The sequence below is a fragment of the Mesoplodon densirostris genome, chromosome X, assembly GCF_025265405.1.
Source record: "Mesoplodon densirostris isolate mMesDen1 chromosome X, mMesDen1 primary haplotype, whole genome shotgun sequence".
Taxonomy (NCBI): domain Eukaryota; kingdom Metazoa; phylum Chordata; class Mammalia; order Artiodactyla; family Ziphiidae; genus Mesoplodon; species Mesoplodon densirostris.
In genome coordinates, this window is record NC_082681.1 from 136,730,197 (window position 1) to 136,757,358 (window position 27,162).

The 27,162-nt window shown below is 45.0% G+C and overlaps 1 protein-coding gene across 1 annotated transcript in view; it reads left to right on the forward strand.

The window, feature by feature from the left end:
- DHRSX (dehydrogenase/reductase X-linked) overlaps positions 1-27,162 on the forward strand; it is a 195,733-nt gene that overhangs the window by 167,481 nt on the left and 1,090 nt on the right. Inside the window, exon 6 of the mRNA XM_060087629.1 lies at positions 6,783-6,990. Within this exon, the coding sequence (XP_059943612.1) occupies positions 6,783-6,990 (208 nt within the window). The remainder of the gene's footprint in view (positions 1-6,782; positions 6,991-27,162) is intronic.

Genomic DNA, 27,162 nt, shown 5'->3' on the forward strand with positions numbered 1-27,162 from the left:
AGGTGTACAACAGAGTGATTGACAATTTTTTAAGATTCTATTCCATTTACAGTTATTATAAAATATTGGCTATATTCCCTGTGCTGTACAGTATATCCTTGTAGCTTATTTTATTTTATTTTTTAAATAATTTTTTTTGGCCGCACCATGTGGCTTGCGGGATCTTAGTTCCCTGACCAGGGATCATACCCAGACCACGGCAATGAAAGTGCCAAGTCCTAACCACTGGACCACCAATTCCCAAGTAACTTTTGCTTTTGTAAAACAGTGGTTACTCTATGAATTTCCTGGGGCGACCATGACAAAGGACCAGAAATCTGGGTACCTTAGAACAATGGAAAGTTATTGTTTCACAGACCTGGAGACTGGAAGTCCACAATCAAGGTTGGCTGGTTAGGCAGGGTGGGTCCCTCGTGGAGGCCCTAGGAGGAACCCACCCAGGCTCAGTCTCTTCCAGGCTTCTCTCCAGCTTCTGGAGTTTGCTTTATGGCACGAGTCATACTGGATTGTAGCCCACCCAAACAACTTCATTTTAACTTGATCACCTCTGTAAAGACCCTATTTCCAAGGAAGGTCCTATTCTGAGGTCCTGGGGGTTAGGACTCCAGCATAACCTCTTCTGTTATGGGAAGAGGGGGGAAACAATTCAGCCCACAGCACACACCATTGGTCCATCCCCATTGGATAGATCCTTAACCTTCTAAGGCTCACGTTATTTCAGCCTGACCTTGCTTTGGAGACATAATAATCATGGACACGTTATAGGCACGGCCCTGTCTTGTTGTGAAAATAGCTGTCTTGGTTTGAGTTTCCCAAACTTATTTAACTTTGGGGCCGTTTTTCACTATTTTATTCACAAGTACGTCTTCACATCCTCGTATATCGTTGGTTGTGGAACCTCTGTGGTGAGATGTCATATTATAAATATGCTGTCCTGCACTGATGTGGTTTTCACTAAACATTTAGCATGTTCAGTGTGTGTGTGTGTGTGTGTGTCCTGGGACCCTTACAGGCAGCCGGCACCCTTGCCGTGCTTCTGTGACCAACTCTAGCAGGTGTTTGGATGAGGCTGGAATTCACAGGTGGCCCTGCCACATACCGGGCTGTGTCTGCCGACTTCTCTTCGTGGAAGGACAGAGACTCCTGTTAGCTCACGATATTTTCAGAGGTCCTGGTGAGTGGCCTCTCTTCCATCTTCCTCCGTCATGTTAAACCTAGGACACCAAGGCAGAATGCAAGGCAGTTGTTCGTCTTGTCCAGGGAAAACTTCAGTTTTGAGCTCAGGGATTATTTACTTACCGACGTACTGGATGAGGGTCCTACTTGCAGACTGATCGTTTTCAGGCTTGACCAGCATCCAAAACGCGCCAATTGGAAACTAGGTTATGGGTAGTACGTGGAGTTTCCATAATTGTGTTTGCCATGTGCTGAGGTGTTACCGTCTCAGAATTGCACTTTTAAGGGAAGCAAATGGGACTTACTCATATGAAGTCAACATCACAGAGTCAGTTGTCTTACTGGAGTGGGACGGAGCCATCACACACACATACACACAGCACACACACATACGGCACGGTGTCCATCAAGATAATCAGTGAAGAGCTCCTTTCTTAAAATAAACTGTCCAGGCCGGTTGGTTTTTTCTGATCTCCAACGGCAAGAGGGGAATAATGTTTTCTATAATACGCTGAAAACACAGACCTCAGATACCCTTAATCATATCCACATTCAAGGTCATGTGTGTTTCACTGGGGTTTTCCTTCAACAAGAAAGCTCAGTGAATTAATGGTTTTCAAGGTATTGTCTTATAAATCCCATAGTCATAGGCACGATTTCTCATGGGTTGAGGGAGTTCAGGAAACGGACTCCTCGTGAGACACTTAAAATAATGCAAAATGGTTTTCTAGGACAGGTGGGCGATAGTTTGCTTGTGGGCAGTAGAGAGCAGTGCCCAGAAGGAACCTTGACCACTGGTGTGGAAGTAGTTAAAAAATCAATGGCGCTGAGTAGAAAGCATATGGATTAATACGGTGTAAGTCAAAGATTGTGGAAAGCCAGTGAGAAGAGTCATCTTTAAGATAGGATGGAATATATACACACACACACACACACACACAAACATATATCTATACACACACACATATATACGTATATGGGTATATATATATAGACACACATATAGACAAACATATATATATATGAATATGTATACACACATATATAGAGATATATGTATATATGACTATATATAGAGACACATAGACACACATATACATATATATGAATATATATAGGCACATATATAGACACACATATACATACATATGAGTATATATATATATAGACATATATATGAGTATATGAATATATATGTAGACACAGATACATCTATGTATATATGAGTATATATACACATATAGACATACATATATGTATATATGAGTATGTATACATATGTGTGTATACACATGTATACACACGTTCATATACATGTATGTGTATATGTGTATATACAAATATATATACACACTCACTCCTGCAGTGGGATCGATGGGCATTTCTTGGTGGAGGAGAACACTGAAATCACTACGGAATTGATTTTCTTTTCTTCTTTGAGCTTTGTAATTTTTTTTTTTACAACCGATATATATTTCTTTTATAATAATGAAAAATTAATATAATCCTTAAAAAGTTCTCCCAAGGTATACTTTGGTCTTACTAAAGGGGACCAGAACATGCCAGCCCCAAATGTACCTCTTTGATCCATGGGATCTTTTGAGCTAAAGGCAATTGAGAACAAGCAGACCCAGGAAATGCTCTTTACCACCCCCACCACCACCCCCACCTGTCTAAAAAATAAAGTATCAATTTACTGTTTTGTAAAGGAAATTTACATTTATCCAGGGATTTTCCATTTGTAGTAATGTCTCCATTCCAGGAAGAGAGCTACTCCTGGAGATGACTCTTTTCACCCGAGAGACTCTCTTTTGCATAACAAGACAGTCCTTATTTATATACACACATTTCCTGCCTTCCCATAACCTGCCTCCTCCACCCAGAATCCCAAAACCCCTTTTCCTTTGTTTACCCTAAGATGGTATATAAGCCTCTATCATCTGGCCACCTCCTTGAATCACATCATTTTGGGAATTCCTATATGTATGTATGTAATTAAAACTGTTTTCTCTTGTTAAACTGTCCTTTAGTAGTTTGATTTACAGGCCCCAGAACAGAACCTAAGAGGATAGAGGGAAAAGATTTTCCCCCTTACAATACTTTATTAAAATGTAGGTTTTACGTGTGTATATTTTAAAAAGTAGAAATATGTGGGTGTGCATTTATTGTCATAGGCAATAGTAATTTTGTCTTTGATGAGAACTTGAAAACCTCATCTACTTAGCGGAAATGTATGACCTGCTACATTCCTGGTATCTTGCTGAGCATGGGAGCACTAGCGGACCATGTGCACTTAGCACCTGGTCTCAGGTGGCTCAGTGTAACTACTTCAATGGGTGTAGATTGGCTGTCAGATCAATGCCAGATGCAGACCAAGTACAGTCCTCAGTCTTGTAAATGTCACATACTGTTTACATGAAACACAGGTGTCAAAAAATCCGGTGTCCTCTTCCCAACCAGAAAGCCATGCTGCTTCAATCTGGATAGGATTTCCCATCTCTGAGTAATGTTTTCCTAGTTTTTAATCAAGAACCCCTTTGAGGATTATCGAGTCTTTGATTCAATACACAGGTTTGCATATGTTGTGTTCAAAATATCATTTTTCACCTTTCCTTCTCTTGTCTGTAAGGTAGAGAAAGTGATGGGGGTCTGAATATGCCAACTCAAAATATGCCACTTTGACATACAGGTTATTTTGAGCTTCTTGAGGAGCAACAGATGCAGAAGGTTGCCTTTCTGGAGCCTCCCTTATCTGACTAAAAGCAGAAACTTGTGAGAAATGAGGACTGCCCAACTCTTTGGGGTTTTCTCTTCTTTTCTGTGAAGTTCCCCATACGTGTAAAATTAGAAGTAAAATTGGTATACTTCTCTCTTTAATCTGACACTTGGTGGTTTAATTTGCAGGCCTCAGGTACAGAACACAAAAGTACAGGAGAAAAATTTTTCCTCCCCAACAAAAAGGCTACCACAAGACTGTCTCTACTTTTGTTTCAGATGGACTTTCAAATTAGTTACGAAGTAGTTACATCAATAGATTATTATTTATTGAAAACAAAGATAGATGTTTATGGTTTCCATTTTACCTTTTGACACCATTCATTACAAAAGCAATGTATTAAAAATCTCATGTTTCGAATCAAGCCATGCAGACATTTCATGCATTTCTTCCACCTCTGCTTAAGTTTGTGGATTGATTCTCCGTTTCAGCTGCCTTCTGTCTGTTAAAATTGCAACAGTCTCTTCATTGTTTTTTTTTTTTTTTGTGGTACGCGGGCCTCTCACTGTTGTGGCCTCCCCCGTTGCAGAGCACAGGCTCTGGAAGCGCAGGCTCCGGAAGCGCAGGCTCAGCGGCCATGGCTCACGGGCCCAGCCGCTCCGCGGCATGTGGGATCTTCCCAGACCGGGGCACGAACCCGTTTCCCCTGCATCGGCAGGCGGACTCTCAACCACTGCGCCACCAGGGAAGCCCTCTTCATTGTTTTAAACAGCAAGTATCTCTGCCATTCCTCGGGGCTTTATTTATAAACTTTCATGGGGAATCATGTCCTCTTGTGGATCGGCTTTGATTCTTTTCTAGTTCTACCGTGGATGTTTATTTATCTTTAAATCCACCAGGGAACCTCTCCTGAAACGATTTGTACTCTTGATTTCTTTTTCCTCCTGTAGAGAAATGTATTGACTTTGCCCCCCACATAGTATATTTAGAGAATTTCCGTTCTCTCTTCTCCATGCTACCGTAGAAAACCATAGTTACATCACTTGTCAATTTACCCTTGAGGAATCTGCACATTTATGGTTCCCTCTCTTCCTTCTAAATTCAGGATTCCTGTTCCCTCTCAAACAGCCCTGGTAATTCAGGAGCAAACGCTTGCACGTGATGTCAGAATGGCCCAATTCCAAGGTGAAAGTTCAGCCTTTCTCTCCCCCCACTTATATAACTCCCTCTTTCCTGGAGCTCGTTCCTCTTCTGGGGGGAAGAGACAGGAGGAATCTGCCAGAAACAAGTATCTTGACGATAATTGGGAGGTTGTTGTGGATCAGAGGAGGGCATCTGTGCTCAGAACTGTGCTCTATTTTTGTCTTAATTCCTCCCTCCAACAAAAGATCTGTTTGGAATTCCTTTGGCCAATGCCCTGCGGCAAGCTTGTCCGGTGTCACCCTTGGCTGACATGTTCTGAGTCATCCTTCAGACAAAAGACCTGGGGTTTATTTTCCAGCTTAAACTGCATGGACCCGAGGCCAAACCTCAGAGTTTGCCTGTGGCCTCTTGTGACAAGGGGCTATGTGATGGGCACACCGTGGGGACATGCTGATGAGGAAGAAAGATGCTACCCAGGAAACAGCAGGAGGCAGGACGCAGTCCGAAAAGGGGTTGATGTGGTTGTCACATAGGAACAGACAAGCGCCCATGTGTGCAATTTACAGAATTGAGGTTTTTCAGAAAGTCTCACTCGGCAAGTAAGCATACGAGGCTTGATTTCTCTGATACCCTTTCTTGTCCTGTTTTCTACGTTCTAATATTTACCTTTTCCTTTTATTATTTTTGTCCCCTTCTGTGTTTTCCTTGGTCACGTTTTCTCAGTTCACTTTTCTGAATCATTTAGTCAGTTTAGTTCGTTTATTGCAATCTTTTTTTTTTTTTTTTTGGCTGCGTTGGGTCCTTGTTGCTGCACGCAGGCTTTCTCTAGTTGCAGTGAGCAGGGGCTACTCTTTGTTGCAGTGCATGGGCTTCTCATTGCAGTGGCTTCTCTTGTTGCGAAGCACAGGCTCTAGGGCCTCAGTAGTTGTGGCATGCGGGCTCAGTAGTTGTGGCTCACAGACTCTAGAGCACAGGCTCAGTAGTTGTGGCACACGGGCTTAGTTGCTCCGCGGCATGTGGGATCTTCCCGGACCAGAGCTCAAACCCTCGTCCCCTGCGTTGGCAGGTGGTTTCTTAACCACTGCGCCACCAGGGAAGCCCCCATTTATTGCAATTTTTAATTCCTATTTAGGAAGAGCCTTTGTCCGTTGAATTCCAAAGAGTGTTTTCTCTGCGTTTCACGCGATGACTCTGATTTCCTTCTTTTCATCTTTGTGTGAAACTCCCACGAGGGTGATTCCATGGATGGATTTTCTCCCAACTTAGGAGACACCTCTGAGGTTGAAAGTGAAAGTAACATAGAATATGGGGCACATCCCACTGGAAGAAGGAACTCAGGTGGGGCTGTATTCATATCCCATAAAATTCAGGAAAAGGAACTATGGGCCTGAAGAAAGTGACTAATCCCTAACGAATGAGAAACGATGTGTTTTGCCAGAAAGGCATCCCTGGTTGTCAACATGTTGTGCCCCTCTTAACATAATCTGTAATGATAGGGAGCCAAATTGGACAGGCTGCATCCGAGCAGGACACGCGTCAGGGCCTGTTTCCCAAGCGCTGAGCGTTCGGAGGAGAGAAAAACGCAGTTAGTCCTCAGAGATGGAAACAATTCTCGTAACACACTTGAACTCAGGTGTGTGTGTAGCTGCCCTCAGCCTGTAGCTGGAGATTGCGTCCCCGGCCGGGCGAGGGGAAAATCAGGGCCAGATGCCTGCGTTTCATACCCTCTCCCGCTTTGCTTCTGCAGCAACAGCTACTCGGCGCACGCGGCGTACGCCCAGAGCAAGCTGGCCCTGGTGCTGTTCACGTACCACCTGCAGGCGCTGCTGGAGGCCATGGGCAGCCCCGTGACCGCCAACGTGGCCGACCCCGGCGTGGTGGACACCGACCTGTATAGACACGTCTTCTGGGGCACACGGCTCATTAAGAAGCTATTCGGCTGGTTGTTATTCAAGGTAAGGCTGCGATGGTCGGGTGTGTCGCTGTGGCTTGTGTGCTACGAGCCCACGTGTGCAGTTTGGTTGCACCTTCCCGAAGGGGCTGGGCTTTCTGTACTCGTGCCCGTGGGTGTCCTCAGGACTATGAGCATCCTCGTGGCCTGGGAGCCCGTGGTCCCATTGCCGACATAAGAAGCACCGAGGCAGAACCCTCCCCTGTGTGTCCACGCGGGTGTCAGCATTTTTTTGTTCTTGTTGTTGTTGGAAAGGAGAAAAATCGATTTCAGTCAGAGGCCGGCGGCGGGCTTGCTTTTGCTCCCAGGGACCCTCGTCATGCGAGCGTGTCTGACTCGGGGCTGATGGGTCTCAGAGGGTCGTGTCTCGAAAAAGCAGGCGGCATCTGGGGTTGTCCTTCTGGTCTCTCCCTGGCCCTGGTTTGCGCGCTCTTGAAGGGCGTTGGAAGGACACCCGTGAGCCTCTAGAAGTGAAAGCCGTGTGTCTTCCCCTCCAGTCTCCCTCCGGTTTGGGAATGACCGTGTGTGCTGCCCGCTTGTGTCTCTGCTGCCCTGCGCACGGTGTCTCCTTGGACATCGTGTTGCTTCTCTTTTACTTTTTATTTTCTGTTGGCGTACAGTTGATGAACCATGCAGCGTGAGTTTCAGGGGTACGGCACAGCGATTCAGTTATGCATATACATGTGTCCACTCTTTCTCAGGTTCTGTTCCCATTTCGGTTGTTACAGTATATTGAGTAGAGTTCCCTGTGCTCTTCGGCAGGTCCTTGTTGGTTATCCATTCTACCTGTGAGAGTTTGCATCTGCTAACCCCAAACTCCCAATCTATTCCTCCCCCCGACCCTTCCCCCCATAACCGTAAGTTTGTTCTCTAGGCCTGTCAGTCTGTTTCTATTTTGTAATTAAGTTCATTTGTGTCATTTTTCTTGATTGCACATATAAGTGATACCACACGGTATTTGTCGTTGTCTGACTTCACTCCGTATGAGAATCTCTAGGTCCATCCATGACATTACAGGTTATTGTAACATACTGAGTAGAGTTCCCTGTGCTCTACAGTAGGGCCTCGTGGGTTCTCTATTTTATATACAGCCCTGTGTATACGTGAGTCCCAAACTCCCAATCTCTCCCTCCCCCCGACCCTTCCGCCCATAACCATAAGTTTGTTCTCTAGGCCTGTCAGTCTGTTTCTATTTTGTAATTAAGTTCATTTGTGTCATTTTTTTTGGATTGCACATATAAGTGATACCACACGGTATTTGTCTCTGTCTGACTTCACTCCGTATGAGAATTCCTAGGTCCATCCACGACATTATAGGTATTTTAAGATAGTGAGTAGAGTTCCCTATGCTCTACAGTAGGGCCTTGTGGGTTCTCTATTTTATATCCAGCTGTGCAGACATGTCAGTCCCAGTCCCACCAAAGCCCGCGTGGAGGACTCATCTGGGTCCCGCAGGACCTCAGCAGACCCCTCTCCACGGGGCATCGGACACCCAGGGCACAGCACAGCCATGGCTGGATGCCAGGGCTAAGGGCGGGCTCTCACAGTACACGTTGAACCAGACACAGCGGGTGAGGCCAGCAAGTAGGAGCTGGGGACACATGGAAGGCTTGGTGACATGTGCCTGCCGCCATGGCTCAAATGATGCCGAAGTGAGAAATGAATGCCAGGCCCCTCAAATCCCTTCGATTAAAGGTTCCCCGTGTTCCTGTTTGAGTATCCCTCCTGCCCCATTTGGCCCACGTAGAGTGAGCCCTGACAATCTAGTATGCCGGGGTCTCTGGGTTTTTTTTTTTTTAACGTTGGACTCCATTTATAGTTATTAGAAAATATCAGCTATATTCCTGGTGTTGTACACTGTATCCTTGGAGCTTATTTTATGCCTAATAGTCTGTACCTCTTAATCCTCCCCCACTACATTGCCCTTTCGGGTATCTATTTCTTGATCAGACTTCCTTTCTGGTGCAGTTAGGTTGTTATCCGTTTTACCCTGATAAGTGCAATAATCATAAGAAAAATTAACATCCAGTCTGCCACCCTCTGTATGAGATACAAGCTAAAAATAATTTCTTTATATACAGTTAATCCCCAAGTAACCTGGTGAGGCCCATAAAGACCATGGTTGTCGTTATTTTACTGTCCACACTGGAAGCATAGGGGTGAAATTACCTACCTGCCCAAGGAGGCCCCGTGCCCCTAGACACATTGGTGTTTCTGTGATTATTTCTTGCTTTTCTTTAAAAACATTGCTTTTTATTTTTGTTTTTTTTTTTTTTGCTTTTTATTGAAGTGTAGTTGATTTACAACGTTGTGTTAGTTTCAGGTGTACAGCAAAGTGATTCAGTTATATATATATATTTTATATATGTATATATAGAGATATATTCTATTTCAGATTCTTTTCCATTATAGGTTATTACAAGGTAGTGAATATAGGGCTTCCGTGGTGGCACAGTGGTTGAGAGTCCGCTTGCCGATGCAGGGGATACGGGTTTGTGCCCCGGTCCGGGAAGATCCCACATGCCGCGGAGCGGCTGGGCCCGTGAGCCATGGCCGCTGACCCTGCGCGTCCGGAGCCTGTGCCGCACAACGGGAGAGGCCACAACAGTGAGAGGCCTGCGTACCGCAAAAAAAAAAAAAAAAAAAAAGTGAATATAGTTCCCTGTGCTCTACCTTAGGCCCTTGTTGATTATCTATTTTATATATAGGAGTGTGTATCTGTTAATCCCCAAATCCTAATGTGTCCCTCCCCCGCTTTCCCCCTTGGTAACCATGAGTTTGTTTTCTATGTCTGAGTCTGTTTCTGTTTCATAAATAAGTTCATTTGTATCATTAAAAAAAATTAGATTCCACATATAAGTGATATCATATGGTATGTGGCTTTGTCAGTTGCATCCATGTTGCTGCAAATGGCATTATTTCATTCTTTCTTTATGGCTGAGTAGTATTCCATTGTGTATATGTACCACATCTTTGTTATCCATTCAACTGTCGACAGACACTTAGGTTGCTCCCGTGTCTTGGCTATTGGGTATTGTGCTGCAGTGAACATTGGGGTGCATGTATCTTTTTGAATTCGAGTTTTCTCCAAATATTTGGGATCGCTGGATCATATGGTAGCTGTATTTTTAGTTTTTTAAGGAACCTGCATACTGTTCTCCATAGTGGCTGCACCAATTTACATTCCCACCAACAGTGTAGGAGGGTTCCCTTTTCTCCACACCCTCTCCAGCATTTATTGTTTGTAGACTTTTTAATGATGGCCGTTCTGACGGGTGTGAAGTGATACCTCATTGTGGTTTTGATTTGTATTTCTCTAATAATTAGTGATGTTGAGCATATTTCCATGTGCCTGTTGGCCATCTGTATGTCTTCTTTGGAGACATGTCTGTTTAGGTCTTTTGTGTGATTATTTCTTTAGGATAAATTCTTAAAAACGAGTTTGTTTATCTAGAGGCTGTGCACATTTAAAATCTGGTACCCAAATTCCCACAACACATTTCTGCTGATAATTTTCTAGTGTTTTGCCCCTAGACCATATGTGGTCCCATTTAACTGTGCATTTTTTTCCCGTTAGCAGTAAGATGGTATGTTTAGAGAACAGTGTCTGGCTTCTTGTTAGGATTACGTCTTTCTTTTCTCTGACCGTCACCTTTCAGTGGGAGGTGCTGATCAGCTTCCACAGTCTTGGCAGGTGGACCATATTCATTTCTTCCTCACCACGAGGTCACAGAGATTAGAAATGATGATCGCCAGAGCCCTGGAGGGGAGGGTGGATGCCATAAATGACAGTGGTTGCCCTGAGTTCTCCACCACTGGGCTCTCCTCAGTGCAGCATTTTGGGGCCACCCGTGGAACTCAGATTCTCACAAATATGAATTAACAGTTACAACCGGGCCCCAGCATCTAGCCAAGGCCAGCTGTAATTACATCTTTGTCAGCAGGCCATCAAAACCCACCTCTCCTGAATCACCCGGTTCCCCTTTGTGGTTCTGTTTAAAATCTAATTTCCCTTTGTGAATGTGACAACTTGTGCACATTGTTGGTTCTTGTCCTCTGGGGACACTTATCTGTGTGTGTGTGTGTGTGTGTGTGTGTGTGTGTGTGTTGCAGAGGGGAGGTGATGATTCAGAAAAAGCTTTTCTGTATATTAGGGACATAATCACTTGTTTCATCTTCCACGATTGGTCCCCAGAATTCTTCTGTCTTCTGGTCTTAGAGAAAGTACTTTTTTGCCAGAATGAGTCAAGCGGTTAACTTTTTTTTTTTCTTGTTGTAAATTGTTTTGTTGTTTAACTTTCATGGTTTCTGGGCTGATGTGATTAGAAATTCCCTTCCAGTATTTTTACCTGTGACAGCAACTGAATCCTTAGTTAGCCTAGGTGATGTCCGCAGGGGGTGATGTAGGGGGACCACAGGTGCTCATTTCTGTTCACGCTGGGAACCCTGTGTCCAAGGGTCCATCCTTCCCTGCTGACCGCACACCATGACGGTTACTAAAACCGCCAACCATGACACTTACTAAAGGTGTTTCCTAAAAACCTACCCTTGCTTCCGTCTGTTCTGAATTTACCTTTATCTACACCATCACTCTCTTGTCCTACCTTTCCTGACTCTGAACTGATTATCTTTCCAGACCACCTTTTAGATGATTTTGCAAATCAAGAAAAATAGCATCTAGGAGGAGGGGGTCTCCTGTGTAATCATTTGCTCATATTTTGTACATTTTGGTGGTTGTCATCTTTTCACAACCGATATAATCATTGTAAGAAAACTTAATTTGGGAGGGGGAATTTTTTTTTTTATTGGAGTATGGTTGCTTTACAGTATTGGATACATAGATCCCCTGGGAGGGAGGATTTTTAATTTAATTCAGGGAGCCTCAAGATTTCAGACAGTGCTGTTCTCTGTCTGAATATAGGTCATCTCTCGTTTTGACCATGTCTTTCTTGATGCTTGCAATATTGTGGTTTATAATAAGAAATATATGTGCTTGGTCTTTGTCCCCATTTCTGGCACAGAGCTCCTAAAACCCTTGAAGTTTCCCGAGTGTTGAGAGCCTGAAAGGTGTCTCTTGTTATGTTCATGAGGTGTGCCCTTTGGAACTCACTTAAGGATGGTAGCTGGTTGCCAGGGAAACCAACCAGCGTCTAAAGGGTTGGGATTTTCATTCCCACCCCCTGACCTCCCGGGAGGGGGAGAGGGGCTGGCGGTTGAATCCATCACCAATGGCCAATAATGTAATCAATGGTGCCTGTGTCATGAAGCCTCCATAAAACCCCCAAAGGTCAGGGTTCAAGTAGTTTCCTAGTTCGTGAACACATGGAGGTACCAGGAAAGTGACAGCCTGGAGAGGGTTTGGGGGTCCCCTGCCCCCTCCGCAGATCTCACCCTCTGCATCTTTCCCATCTGGCTGTTCCCGAGTTATCTGCTGTTATAATAAACCGGTGATCTAGTGAGTAAAATACTTCCTGACTTCTGTGAGCCATTCTAGCCAATTAACTGAACCCCAGGAGGGGTCATGGCAACCTTCCATCTATAGCCGGTTGGTTTGAAGCATAGGTGACCACCTGGCGTCGGAATTGTGGTAGAGGGAGGGGTAGTCCTGTGGGACTGAGCCCTTCACCTGTGGGGTCTGAGGCTACCTCCAGGTAGATGTGTCAGAATGGAGCTGAATTGTAGGACACCCAGCTGGAGTCGCAGAATTGCTTGTTGGTCTTGGAAAAGCCACACTTGGGAACCTGGTGATCAACATCTTAGAGCTTTTCAGAGGTGCCTTATTAATTCTGCATAAATGCCCATATATTTATTGCATTGATTCCTAATTATTTTATGAAATGCTGATGTTTGTTTCGGTTCTGAATAGGGTTTATTAAAAATATTACAAACTCTGAACACAACAGAATAAATAAAATATTTAAAAGTCAATAATAAATGAGCACACATGTCATCACAGCGTCTGCCATGCCGTGCTTTTCTCCAGATGCAATTTCCTTCCTCCCCCGAGACGTAACCCCTATCCCAGGTGTGGTGTTACCCATTCTCCTGTTTCTCATTACATGGGTGTGTCTCTGAAATTTAATTTTGCATTTTTTCATCCTGACATAAGTAGAGTAATGTCTGTGATTTGCTTTCTCTGCACCATAAATTTGTTTCCTGGGGTCGTTATAATAAATGACTACAAATCAGGTGGGTTAAAACCACAGACATTCATGCTTCTCCCGGTCCTGGCGACCAGACATCTGAGGTTAAGGTGTCTCAGGGCTGCGCTCCCTCCAGAGGCTCCAGGGGAGGGTCCTTCCCGCCTCTTCCGGCTTCTGGGGGCTCCAGGCGTCCCTGGGCTTGTGGCCACATCCCTCCCGTCTCTGCCTCTGTCTTCACGTGGCTTCTCCTCTGTGTCTGTATCTCTCCTCTTCTGTGTCTTAGAAGGACCCTGTCATTGGATGTAGGACCACCCTCCTCCAGGAGGACCACATCTCAGACCCTTCATGGCTGCAAAGACCCTATTTCCAAATACAGTCCTGTTCAGGGACTAGGGCTACAACATGTCTTTTGAGGGGTCACAGTTTACCCCAAAGCACTTAGTATTCAATGTTGGAGATCTGCCCATGTTGATGCATGTAGAAGTAGATTATTGATTTCCATCCCTGTGACGTCGTCCACCTGCACATACATCATGGTTCAGATTCATTCTCAGGGTCAAGGACACTTGGGTTCTTTCTGGTTCTTTCCTGTTACCGCAGCTTTGCCGTGATGGGTCCTCCATGGATCGCCACGTCTCACTTTCTCTAGGGAATATCACAGGCAGTGACACTTTAAGGCTAGAAGGTTCTCACATGTTCACGTTTCCTGGGAATTCCATTTGGTTTTCCCAGTGCACAATCCAGGTACTGAGAATTCCCAGTGGTTAACATCTTCATCATATGTGTTAAGTGTCGGACTTTTCAGTCTTTGCCAACTTGGGTCAAGTGCCAAGCTCCTCAGTCCTGGAGCAGGAAATGGCATTGGCTGTGTTTTAATTTGCATTTGCATTTTCCGAAATACCCTTGTGGTTGAACAGTCTCCGTGGGATTATTTGGCCTCTGGATGCTGGCTTCTGGGAAATGCCTTTTCCCCATTTTTCTAGGGGGTGTTTAGCCTTTCTGTCTTGGATTCATCTCTGTTCTTTATTCTGGCTGCTGATTTGTATCAGTTATGTATGTTGCCGATACTTTTTCCTTTATATTTTCTGCTTCAAGAACATACAAAAAAGTAATATTGTATGGTTATAACCAAAGATATTAGAACATAGGAGAAAATATTTAGAAAATGGAGAAACAAAAAAATAGATACATGTATATCTGTGTGTATATCTGCACACACGTACATATACATGCATACATATATATGGAGTATGTGGCATATATCGTTTGTGGAATGCACATTGATTTATAACTTCCTAGATGCACATAGTTATATGGAAGATTATTTATTCAAGGGACATGATTCCTTCCCAAGTAATTTTCATATATTAAGAAATACTGGGCTTCCCTGGTGGTGCAGGGGTTCAGAATCTGCCTGGCAATGTAGGGGACACGGGTTCGAGCCCTGGTCCGGGAAGATCCCACATGCCGCGGAGCAACTAAGCCCGTGCGCCACAACTACTGAGCCTGTGCTCTAGAGCCCGCGAGCCACAACTACTGAGCCCGTGTGCCACAACTACTGAAGCCTGTGCGCCTAGAGCCCGTGCTCCACAACAAGAGAAGCCACCGCAATGAGAAGCCCGCGCACCATAAAGAAGATTAGCCCCCGCTTGCCGCAACTAGAGAAAGCCCGCATGCAGCAACAAAGACCCAACGCAGCCAAAAATAAATGAATGAATGAATGAATAAATTTATTTAAAAAAGGAAATATTGAGATTCCAAAATTTCTGTCACATTATCAGAAGAATCACATTATAACGGCCTCACTGATAACAATGGTCAGTATACTCTGAGCCTGTACAGCCTGTGGTGACGGCTTTATGATTCATTCTGTGTGGGAACATGGAAATATAATTTCAAAATATAGGAAGACAATGTTAAAGAAAATAAATGTCTATTTCATTTTTTAAAAACAACAAAAAAAGAATAGACAAAAACGTGATTTTACCAGTTCCATCACTGACATCTACTTTCTAATAGATTTTCAGTCTCATTTTTTTTCTAGCCATATGCTTATTTAATCTGCATATATGGATCAGACTGTCTCCTTTGTGTGCTGCTTTTGAAAATGTCCCCATCTGCTCTCTAGGCAATTAAATAGTAGCTCATGTATAATTTGTCCTGCTAGCTAATTTGTTATTTTGAAGGGAAAACATCTAATGTTTCTCTCTGAAGAATACTTATACCTATTATCATTTGTATATTATACTTTATTGTATGCTATGTTGTATATCATTCCTATCTTACTTTTTTTTCTTAGAAATTTATATATTTATTTTTGGCTGCGTTGGGTCTTTGTTGCTGTGTGCGGGCTTTCTCTAGTTGCGGCAAGCGGGGGCTAATCTTCTTTATGGTGCGCGGGCTTCTCATTGTGGTGGTTTCTCTTGTTGCGGAGCTCGGGCTCTAGGCACGCAGGCTTCAGTAGTTGTGGCGCGCAGGCTCAGTAGTTGTGGCTCGTGGGCTCAGTTGCTCCGCGGCATGTGGGATCTTCCTGGACCAGGGCTCGAACCCATGTCCCCTGCATTGGCAGGCAGATTCTTAACCACTGCACCACCAGGGAAGTCCTCCTATCTTACTTTTAAAAAAATAAAGTATCAGATTAATTTTATAAAAACCTGACCTATGGGGCACAGGGTTAGGCAACTATGGGTTGGCTGCATGGTTTTGAGAATAAAGTTTTATTGGCACACATGGCTACTTTCATGTTACAAAGGCAGAGTTGAGTAGTTACAGCAGAGACCGAAAAGCCCACAGAAGTCAAAAGTATTTCTTATCTGGCCGTTTGCAGACAAAGTTGGCTGGCTCTGACCTAGAGAGATGACTGCATTTTAGTTTCCTTTTGCTCCCTTATTTGGGTAGTGTGGATCAGTACATTCCCTAGAAGGGGTGGTCTTTATTTCTAGAATGATTCTGACCGTCGTGGAGCCTTATTCTGTAATACCCTGTGGGATTCTATTCCCCAACGACTTCATTGAGCACTTGCTTATTGATATTTATCCCAGAGCTGGAGATCCCCTTTCTGTTTTTTGACAAGGGTGGATGGTAAAGTTTTGATGATTTGTTAAAAAAAAAAAAGGAAGAAAGAAAAGAGAGAATTAAGAAGCTTTTCTATTTCCTACCCTTTTGCTTCAGAATAGTCTAATTGTCATGAGAAGCTTTTGAAAAGTGGAACGATTCCCTTTGAAAACTCTTAGGGTTTGGGAATTTTCAGAAAAGGAACTCTAAGTCAGCTTTCAAAATGCCTTCAATGCTTATTGCTTGGTTGAGGGTTTCTTCCTCTTCTGTGGTTAGTTCTGGCAGCATTCTCATATCTGTTTCAAGTTTAAATTAATGTGTTTTTACTAATGTGCTTTTACCAGTTCCATCACTGACATCGTCTACTTTCTAATTCCAGTTGAATGAAATCAGTTACTCCCCTGACTCCTTTTAGACCTTCATTAACACTTTTCAGTTTGCTTTTTCATCAGCTCACCTTTTAGTCTCTCAATTCTCAAGCAAAGGATTTTAAAATTTTTCAAATTTTAAGTTCTTTCGCTAGCAAAACATCCACACTTAGATATACTCCCTATTCCTCCAGGAATCCCTCTACATCTCGAGAGAGTATGTGTTGTTCTTTCTTTGTGGTCCAACATTGAGGTGAAACTTTCACCTACGTATCATTTTTTAAAAATCTTTTGATCATCACATGCACATTTGGATTTAAAATGTGCAACCACAGGGCACTGAGTAATGGTGCTTTTATATATGAGAGGAAATTATGGAAACTGTAGAATTACATAGTGGAAGCCTATTTGTTACCATGGCAATAAAGCAAAAGTGATGTGAGTTGTAAAGAGAAAAAATGCTGTAGGACGATGGCAGGCTCTGATGTCACCTTTATAATGATGATTGTATGTCATCATTATACATATTATTTCGTTATACGTACATGTGTGTGCATGCATTGTGTGAAGTCTGCAAGGATGTGCCCTCAGTCCCTGGGGGGCCGGGGGGGGGAGTCTTGAGGATTTATGTGTCTTTATGTCCCTTTATGTCATTTAATGGCATTCTTTTATATCACTCCGAAACCTCTATTCTACACCTTATCAAAAGCCGTGGACTTGATTCCAAATTCAGAGCCGGTCCCCTGTGTAAACCAGTTAGTACCTTGAAAAAACCCAGCAGGTTGATACATCTATAAAGATATGAGGCTTCATTGGTTCTTTCTACAGGCAAATCAAGACCGTTCCGTATGTCTGTGCCGTAGGGTCAGGGAAGGTCTTCAGAGGGCGTGCGTGCCCTTCAGGCATCTAGGAAACAGTGAGTAGCTTCATAAAACAAATCCAGCTCCGATACAGAAAACCTGCATCTCCCAGGCCGTTGGGCCCTTGCATTTGGGGGTGTCATCCTGGCTCCCTCCCCCGACTCCCTCAAGATCAACGTGTACCACGAAAAAGCATGATTTTCAATGCTGACTGTGTCTGGTCCCCTGGTCGGGGCTCCTGTCCAATAAGCCCTTTGAAATTCCCTTTATCAGGTCTCCCCTGTGGAATGTGCCCTTGTCAGAATAACATACATGGCTGCCCGTGGTCGGTTCCCTTCACCATGCATCTAAATCTGTCCAGTGAAGACAGGAGATCAGAAAGTCCGGTTCTCGGATGGCTGCGCTCAGTGGCTGAGAGGCCTAATTAAGCACCTCAAGGACACACGTCCAGGGAGCCTTTTCTCTCACCTCTGAGTCCTGAGCTGCTCCGTTGTCGGGGGCCGAGCATCCAAATGCAAGCACGCTGTCCCAGCAGCTTAAGACATGTGACACCCCCAGTTGACATTCCATCATGTCGTAGGGACCCACCATCCATGACTCCAGGCTCCTTGGAGGTCAGCCTCTTGTCGGAGAGGCTGGATGACCCAGGGGAAGCCCAACGTCATCACAGGGGTCCTCGTAAGAGAGGTTGGGGGGCTGAGGGTCAGAGAGGGAGAAGTGACAGCAGAAGCAGAGGTCATGGATTCCTGGCTTTGAAGGTGGAACACAGGACCACGGGCCAGGGGATGCAGTGGCCTCTCAGAGCTGAAAGAGGCAAGGAAACAGACTCTCCCCATGACACCTCCAGAAGGAATACAGTGCTGCGCACACCTGGATTTTCGCCCAGATTCACTGTATGTTTCTGACCTCTTAGAATTTGAAGAAGATGATACCTTTGTGCTGTTTTGAGCCACCAATTTTGTGATGTTTTACAAGAGCCCCCAGAGGAAACTCATACACTCTCCTTGGATCTCAAGTGTCCAGACCATCATCTTGTGGCTTTTTAAGCTCATTGGCTTCAGATCCTGCCTTTCTGGTTGATAAGACTCACCTCTCAGGTGGGTGCCTGCATCACCTGCCTGTGCCGGGCGCTGCCCCAGACACCACGAGGGAATCCTTCTTGAAGCATCAGCCCCTCCTATCCTGATGATGCCTTTGACCCACATCTTAGAAACACCCAGATGATACCCACGACATGCTGGATATTGCACAGCACTTTGTAAACGCTGGCGTATTTAATCTGTATTCCAAGACCATGGGGTGGGCACGAATACTGCCCCCAGTTTACCGAGGGGGACATGGAGGGATTTTTTTTAACATTAGAAACGATTCGGTTTTATGAATGAACATATATTAAAACTCACAGTTTATAGCATAGTCTAAATAAAGCCTTTCAAAAATACACTGTAGGATCCTTGATCAAAGCAAAGATGACAAGCATTCAAGAAACATCCTTGTCCTTCCAATACCGTGATCTGAGGTTGGTGCATGTCACATACCAAGCATGATGGAGTGTGTTTCCTGGGTGCCGTGTGCTGGGAAATGAATATCGGATTCTGAATAGACAACGAGGTGCTCTAAACAGTGCTCCCTCTGGGATAAATAACATCTTCCATTTTCTGTACACCTTAAGAAAAAAAAAAAGATCCAATCATCTCAGATGGGATTCCCTAGGAGGCATGGAGCAGGGAGTTAGTCAAGGCGTGATGTCCTTCAGACTGGTGACATCTCCCTGCACAGAGCTGTGAAGACAGTTAATATGGCATTGGGAGTTATGTCCCAACATCGTACCATGCAATGGGTACTTCTGCTTTCTCAGCAATTTTCATGAGTGCTGAAAGGAGGAGGACAGTGTCAGTGATCTGCCCTTGCAGTGGACGCAGGACACAAAAGGTGCAGCCCTTGGAGGGGGTTGAATGCTGGGCTAAGGTCCAAGGAGCCTGAACCAGGCTGGGACCATCGGTGATGCAGAAATAGCTCAAGATGAGGGTGGCCATACTGTCATTTCTCCCTTGTCTGCTGGGTCCCTCATCAGAACCCCAGATCGCCACAAATGGTGTGAGCTACCCCCATCTCCATTCTCCCCAGGACAACTGGTCCCAGCCCCAATGAGTGTCTTAGACATTGGGTCTGGACCTCCTCCCAGGACGCCCGATAATGGATGTCAATAGTGATGTTATTACAGGTGGCAAGTAGGCACACGAAAAGATGCTCAACATCACTAATCATTAGAGAAATGCAAATCGAAATTACAGTGAGATATCACCTCACACCGGTCAGAATGGCCATCATCAAAAAGTCTACAAGTAACAAATGCTGAAGAGGACGTGGATAAAAGGGAACCCTCCTACCCTGTTGGTGGGAATGTTAAGTTGGTGCAGCCACTATGGAGAACAGTGTGGAAATTCCTCAGAAAACTAAAAACAGAGCTACCATGTGTTCCAGCAATCCAACTCCTGGGCATATATCCAGACAAAACTCTAATTCAAAAAGATACATGCACCCCAGTGTTCACAGCAGCACTATTTACAATAGCCAAGACATGGAAACAACCTAAATGTCCATCAACAGATGAGTGGACAAAGAAGATGTGGTACATATATACAATGGAATATTACTCAGCCATAAAAAAGAACAAAATAATGTCACTTGCAGCAACATGGATGGACCTAGAGATGATCATACTAAGTGAAGTAAGCCACACAGAGAAAGACAAATACCATCTGATCTCACTTATATGTGGAATCTAAAATATGACACAAATGAACTTATCTACAAAACAGAAACAGACTCACAGACATAGAGAACAGAGTTGTGGTTGCCAAGGGGGAGGGGAGGGGGGAGGGATGGAATGGGAGTTTGGGGTGAGCCGATGCAAACTATTATATAGAGAATGGATAAACAACAAGGTCCTACCATAGAGCACAGGGAACTCTATTCTGTATCCTGTGATAAACCATCATGGAAAAGAATATGAAAAGAGAAAGTGTCTATATGTGTACAACTGAGTCACTTTGCTGTGCAGCAGAAATTAGCACAACATTGTAAATCAGCTGTACTTCAAAAAAAACCCCAGAAAACAGTGACGTAGGATCAGATGCATCCAGTCTACAGAACATCCCGTGGACTGGAGGGCATGGTGGGATGGACCTGGGGTCTGGTTAGAGGCCAGTGCAGAGGGGCAGGAGTTCGTTTTGAAAATGATTCTAGAGACCAAATCACGCAGTCTTGACTGGTTGCCCGTGGAAAGTGAACCAAGAAAGACTCGGGTCATTTGGGGTTTCTGACTCAGGGAAATCGGGGTGCATGGTGGTGGCTGTCCAGGAAACGGGGGAACTGGCAGGTGGGGATGGAAGGATGATTGACCCTGAGGTGTGTACGTAGGGTCTCTACCTCTGGATGCCAGCTGGGCTGCCATGAGCGTCTGTCTGCAGCTCAGAGGTGCAAATAGAATTTTGTGGTTGCAAACATGCAGGCAGGAAGGGAGGTGACCCACGAGGCCATGGCCGTGGGTGTGGGTGACGCACCCATCATGACTGATGAGGAAGATGGGGAGGGTTGGAGTCTCTGGAAGAAGCAAGACCTGGCCATTCCGTGCAGCACCTCCCCTCCCACCTCTCTGCCCCTCATTTTCGTAATTTGGATAATACCATCTCCTAAGACTGTTGTGAGCATTGCTGACATAATACATGGGAAAGCATTTGCAACACTGTAAAGCCCTGTATAATTATGTAGTTATAAGGCATCCGTGTTCCCCTCTCACCGCACACAGCTCGTGGCTCTGTTATGCACAGTGTAAACCCCACCCTCTGCTCTCTTTCCTTCACTTTATTTTATTTATTTAGTTTTTGTGTGCTTGTACCCAGCCTCGACCCACCTCCTCTGCTGGTCATCTGCTCCAGGGGCACGGGGGCTCTTATCTAAATGATCTTTCTTGGCTTTCTTGGCTTCATGCAGACAAAAACTTTAGCTGTTAATACACGGTGCTCTCCCCAGCCCTGCGCCCCGGGCCCCCAGCGTGCGTCTGTCCTTCAGGGATTCCGAAGCCTCTGATAAAAGCCACCATGTTTCCTACCAGGGTTTGGCTTCGCATTTGAGACATCTCTGCTTTCTTACAAGTCTCCAAGAGGATCTTAGTTTTTTTTTTTTTTAAGCTGCAGGTAAAATGGGAGATGTTATTTATCCCAGAGGGACCACTGTTTAGAGCATCTTGTTGTCTATTCAGAATCCGACTCTCATTCCCCAGCACATGGCACCCAGGAAACACACTTCATCATGCTTGGAAGAGCTCCTATCAATGACAAGTGAACAGGGACAGATAATCCAGTTGTACTGGGAGCTGCAGCAGGTGTACCTGGGAGGTGCAGCCTTCATTTTAAAAATTGTAGGAGGCACCGTCCTCAGATCACTGTATCAGAAGAACAAGGATGTTTCTTGAATGCTTGTCATCTTTATTTTGATCAGGGATCCTACAGAGGATTTTTGAAACACATTATTTAGACGATGAACTGTGAATTTAATATGTGTTCATTTATAAAACTGAATCATTTTTAATATGTTAAAAAAATCCCTGCATATCCTCCTCTGTAAATTAGAGTCTGTATTTGTGTGCACGCCGTGGTGTTGGAATACAGATTAAATGTGCCAGCATTTACGAAGTGTTTTCCAATATCCAGCACGGCCTGGGTGCCACGTGGATGTTTGTTTCTGAGACGTGTTTTGAAGGCATCATCAGGAATGGGGGTGGGATGCTTCAGAAGGATTCCCTCGTGGTGTTCAGGGCAGCGCCTGGCACAGGTAGGTGCTGCAGGAGTTTCTGCTGTTCCCACCGAAGCTGCTTGGACCAGTACCATGACCACTTTTGTCTGTTGGGTTCTAGTTCAAAAGGATTTGGGGAAAGGTGTGCTGGTTATTTCCTCTTCATGCTTTTTGGATAACCTGAAGACATCCTCGTTTAAATATAGAGTTGGGACATGTAGTCATCGGCTCAGGCTGCCCCAGTAGAACACTGGAGACTGGGCAGCTTAAGCAACAGTCATTTGTTTCTCCAGGTTCTGGAGGCTGGGAGTCTGAGATTGTGGCGTGGGTAGATTAGTCCCTGGCGAGGCTGTCTTCCTGGCTTACAAATGCCGCCTTCTTGCTCTGTCCTCACGTGGTGGAGAGGGAGCTCTGGGGCATCTTCCTCCCTTTTAAGGACACTAATCCCATCCTGGGGGCCCCACCCTCATGAACTCATCTAACCTTAATCCCCTCCCAAAGGCTCCATCTCCTAATAGCACCCCGTCGGGGATCAGAGCTTCAGTGTATGAACTCGGGGGTCATGCACTTTCCGTTCATAGCAGGACGTATGCATTCACTGGACACCTGTTTAAGAAGTATCTCCCACCCGCCATGGACGTTTCTGGTCTCAGGTCCATGTGGCAGAACCTGAGCATTGGGGGCCAGACACCCACACAAACACCTGGCATCCGGGTGAGGAAGCTGAGGCTAACGGAGAGTGGGTGGCTCCAGCAAGGTCTCCTGGGTCACGAGAGGTGATGCAGAAATTGAACCCTGGTCCTGGGACCTGCAGTTCTTTGGTGCCACTCCCTCCTCCAGAGGATGTAGCTAAATGTCCCAAAGTTAAAGTTGGGCGTGGGTGAGCGTGTGTGTTGTGCATGTGACCGAGTGTATGTGTGTGCTTGCTTATACACACACGTGTGCATCTCAGCATCTACCAGACTTTCTGCCTTTCACTCAGGCATGATGTGTCATCACCCTGATGGGTGAGGGTTAGGACAGTGACATCGGATGTCAGGAAGAAGAAGTGCATGAAACCGTCCATTTCGTGAGCTGTCAAAACATTTAGGAATTAAAAAGTACAGATGAAATCTCATTTCCTCTATCTTTATCATCTGCCCAGGGCTTGGAAATGTTCTGCAAATGGCTCATGGGTGGCTGTTTTTAGCCTAACATCTATCATGTGTTTAAGTGGGATAAGTGGATGAGATTAATTCTCCCATGAGATGCATGAGCAAGAAGAACAGCTCTTTTTTTTCCCCCTGTCCTTTTCTATGTCAGAGAACTCCCTGGCTGGGCAGGGCTACCCTGGGTGAGTGTGTGTACGTGTGAATATATGCATGTAAGTGTGAATGTATGTGTGTGTATGTAAATGTATTTGTGTGCATGGGTGTATATATGTGTGCATGTGAATGCATGTGTGTGTGAATGTGTGCATGAGGGTATGTATGTGTGCATGTGAATATGTGCATGTAAATGCATGTGTGTGCCTGTGAATGTGTGTGTATATGTGTGTGTGCATGTGAATGTGTGCATGTGAATGTGTGCATGTGACTGTGGATGGGTGTATATGTGTGCATGTGACTGCATGGGGGTATATGTGTGTGCATGTGACTGTGTGTGTATGGATGGGTGTATATGTGTATGTGCATGTGACTGTGTGTGTGGATGGGTGTATATGTGTGTGCGTGTGACTGTGTGCATGGGGGTATATGTGTGTGCATGTGAATGTGTGTGGGGGGGTGTATATGTGTGAGTGCATGTGACTGTGTGTGTATGGGTGTATATGTGTGAGTGCATGTGACTGTGTGTGTGTGTATGGGTGTATATGTGTGAGTGCATGTGACTGTGCATGGGGGTATGTGTGTGTGTGTAAATGTGTGTGTGTGCATGGGGGTATATGTGTGTGCATGTGAATGTGTGGGGGGGTGTATATGTGTGCGTGCATGTGACTGTGTGTGCAGGGGGGTATATGTGTGTGCATGTGAATGTGTGTGGGGGTGTATATGTGTGAGTGCATGTGACTGTGTGTGTGTGGATGGGTGTATATGTGTGAGTGCATGTGACTGTGTGTGCATGGGGGTATATGTCTGTGCTTCGAAGTCCCTTTCCTTCAGAAACACGATCATCAACAGAATTCCACTGCAATCCCGTCTCCTGACAGTAGCTGAATTTTGGGCACAGTGCTGTGTCCTTTGGGCATCCCAAGCTCATGTCCAGCGCACCACAGGCAGTATCGTCTAAAACTGCCATCCTTGTGTTTTAGTTGGACATGCTGATCACAAGCACTGTTACCCAGACAAGAGGACTTTCAACCTGTGGGGGAAGTGGACCCCAGATAAGGCCCACTGGAGGACCCAAAAGAAGCAGCCTCTAAAGAGAGGGCTGGACACATCCTAGGGAAATCTCAGGAGCGGGGGAGCCTGCGGCTGCAACAAAGCAGGTCTTTCTGATGGAGGTGACTCACTCTGGGGGTGAAACGTGGGGGGTTTCTGGGCATGGACCCCTGAATCCTCAGCCTGAAGAACGGCTGACTTACGAAACAAGCTCGTCCCAGGAGCTGATTGAAGGATGTGTTTGCCCAGGAGGTGTAAATCCATCTGAACAAGAACATCTCAGACACCACTAAAGGGAAAACCGGTTCCTCTTTCTTGTAATAACCTATAATGGAAAATCATCTGGAAAATATATGTGTGGGGCCCTCCCAGCTCTCACCCTGTGGCCCACACTCTTCATGTGGCTGTTCCTGATCTGGATTTTATCATAAAAGTGGAATCACAAGGAGATGCCGTCTTGGATTCTGTGAGTCGTTCTTGGAAATCCTCAACCCTGCGGGGGTCCTGGGCACTCCAGTACCTATAGTCAGTGGGTCCAGAGTGCAGGAGGACCCCAGAGACATGTGGTGAGGGCACTTAAGGAGAACCGAGGCCATAAACACACAGAGGCTTTGCCAACTCTGGGTGGACAGCACAAGAATCGAATCACAGGACGTCCAGTTGAGGTGGAAACAGAACACTGGTCGTAGCCACTGGCCCAGGAAGACAGGTAAATCCAACATCCATTCCCAGAAAACAGACTCAGGACACATGCGATGTGCAGGCAGTGTCTTCTATTTAAAATGGGTAAATCCTTTTTTTTGGAGGATTTTTTTGTTGAATACATCTGAAAAGAATTGCATATACAGACAAACAGATGTGAGAAAGCATTGGATCAACACTGACGAACTGACAAGGATGAGGACTTGGGGCTGGTGGAAAAGGTGACCTAAGCGTTTTTAAAAGTTGGAAACTGCACCCAAAATAAGAGGAAAAAATCCCTACCAACACTTGGGGAAAAAACCCCAAAACACTTAGGAGTCTTCATAAGACTGCGTGTCAAATCAATCTGTTTTATACTTTATAACTGACATATAACATTGTATAACTTTATCTCCATAAAAAAGTAGTAGAATCCTGTCTAAAGGAGCTCGTTGCTACAATGAAATGAATGTTTTTTCCTGAAGAGGCACACTGTTCCTTCATGACCCCTGACCCCCTCCTGACGCCGTGGCCACCCCCTTCCCACCCCGTCCCAACACATGAGAGAACACAGGCTTTCCAATAATGCGTGTTCCCCTCTGCAGACTTTCTTGCACACCTTCAAGCTCCTCCTGGGAGATGCCCATAGGTTTCAGATTGTCCTCATCAACTCATGTCTTGACCGTAGGGTCCCAGGATCTTGCTTCCTTGAGTATGGGACCCAGTAACATCAAAGGAACAGTTTACCAGGCTACCCTCAGCAATTTCCCATCTTTGTCATGTTCAGTGTTTCTGGCAGGTGGGTACACAGCCCTCTTGGGAGATCAGATGGGGAGGTGTTGGTCTTCCAGACAATACCTTCAAAGTCGCAGCTTCTCTGCCTCTCAGATGGCTCCATGGAGTAAAGGAAGCTTTGCCCTTTACTTCTCTTTTTAACCTTCTCCAGCCCGATTATACATGCCGGGGGACATTAGTCATCACGACTTCCGAGGTACCCCTTTTGAGCACGTCTGAATCTAGAAAGTGTGACCGCGCGGGGTTGTTTCCTGGCCTGGGTGTGTACCTGAGGGTCCTACAATGGTACATTCTTAGAGGCACATGAGAAGGACCAGGATTAGGCGACGTGAGCGGATTTCCAAAAGTTTGTTACATGCAATGAGCTCCTGAAAAGTCATTGTCATGACAGTAAGATGAGGGAATTCTGTCGGTTTCTGGATATTGAATCGTAGCCCCAAAGCCCCTCACTTCCCACAAGGTCTAATCCCTTGAACTTCTCCGCCTGGTTCTTTTAATCCACTGGTTCTTCTTTTTTTTTTTTTTTTGCAGTTTTTTAAAAATTATAGTTGATTTACAATGTTTCAGGTGTACAGAAAAGTGATTCAGTTATATATATATATATATATATATATATTCTTTTTCTGATTCTTTTCCATTATAGGTTCTTACAAGATATTGACTATAGTTCCCTGTGCTGTACAGTAGGACCTTTACATAAAATAGTGTGTGTCTGTTAGTCCCAAACTCCTAATTTATCCCTTCCCCTGTTTCCCCTTTGGTATCTGTAGCTCTGTTTTCTATGTCTGTGAATCTGTTTGTGTTTCATAAATAAGTTCATTTGTATTATTTTTTAGACTCTGCATATAAGTGATGTCATAGGGTATTTGTCTTTGTCTGACTTCACTTAGTATGATCATCTCTAGGTCCATCCATGTTGCTGCAAATGGCATTATTTCATTCTTTTTCATGGCTGAGTAATACTCCATAACACACACACACACACACACACACACACACACACACACACACACACACACACACACACACACACACACACACACACACACACACACACACACACACACACACACAGTTATATATATACACCCCACCACCCCATGTCTTCTTCTAATCCACTG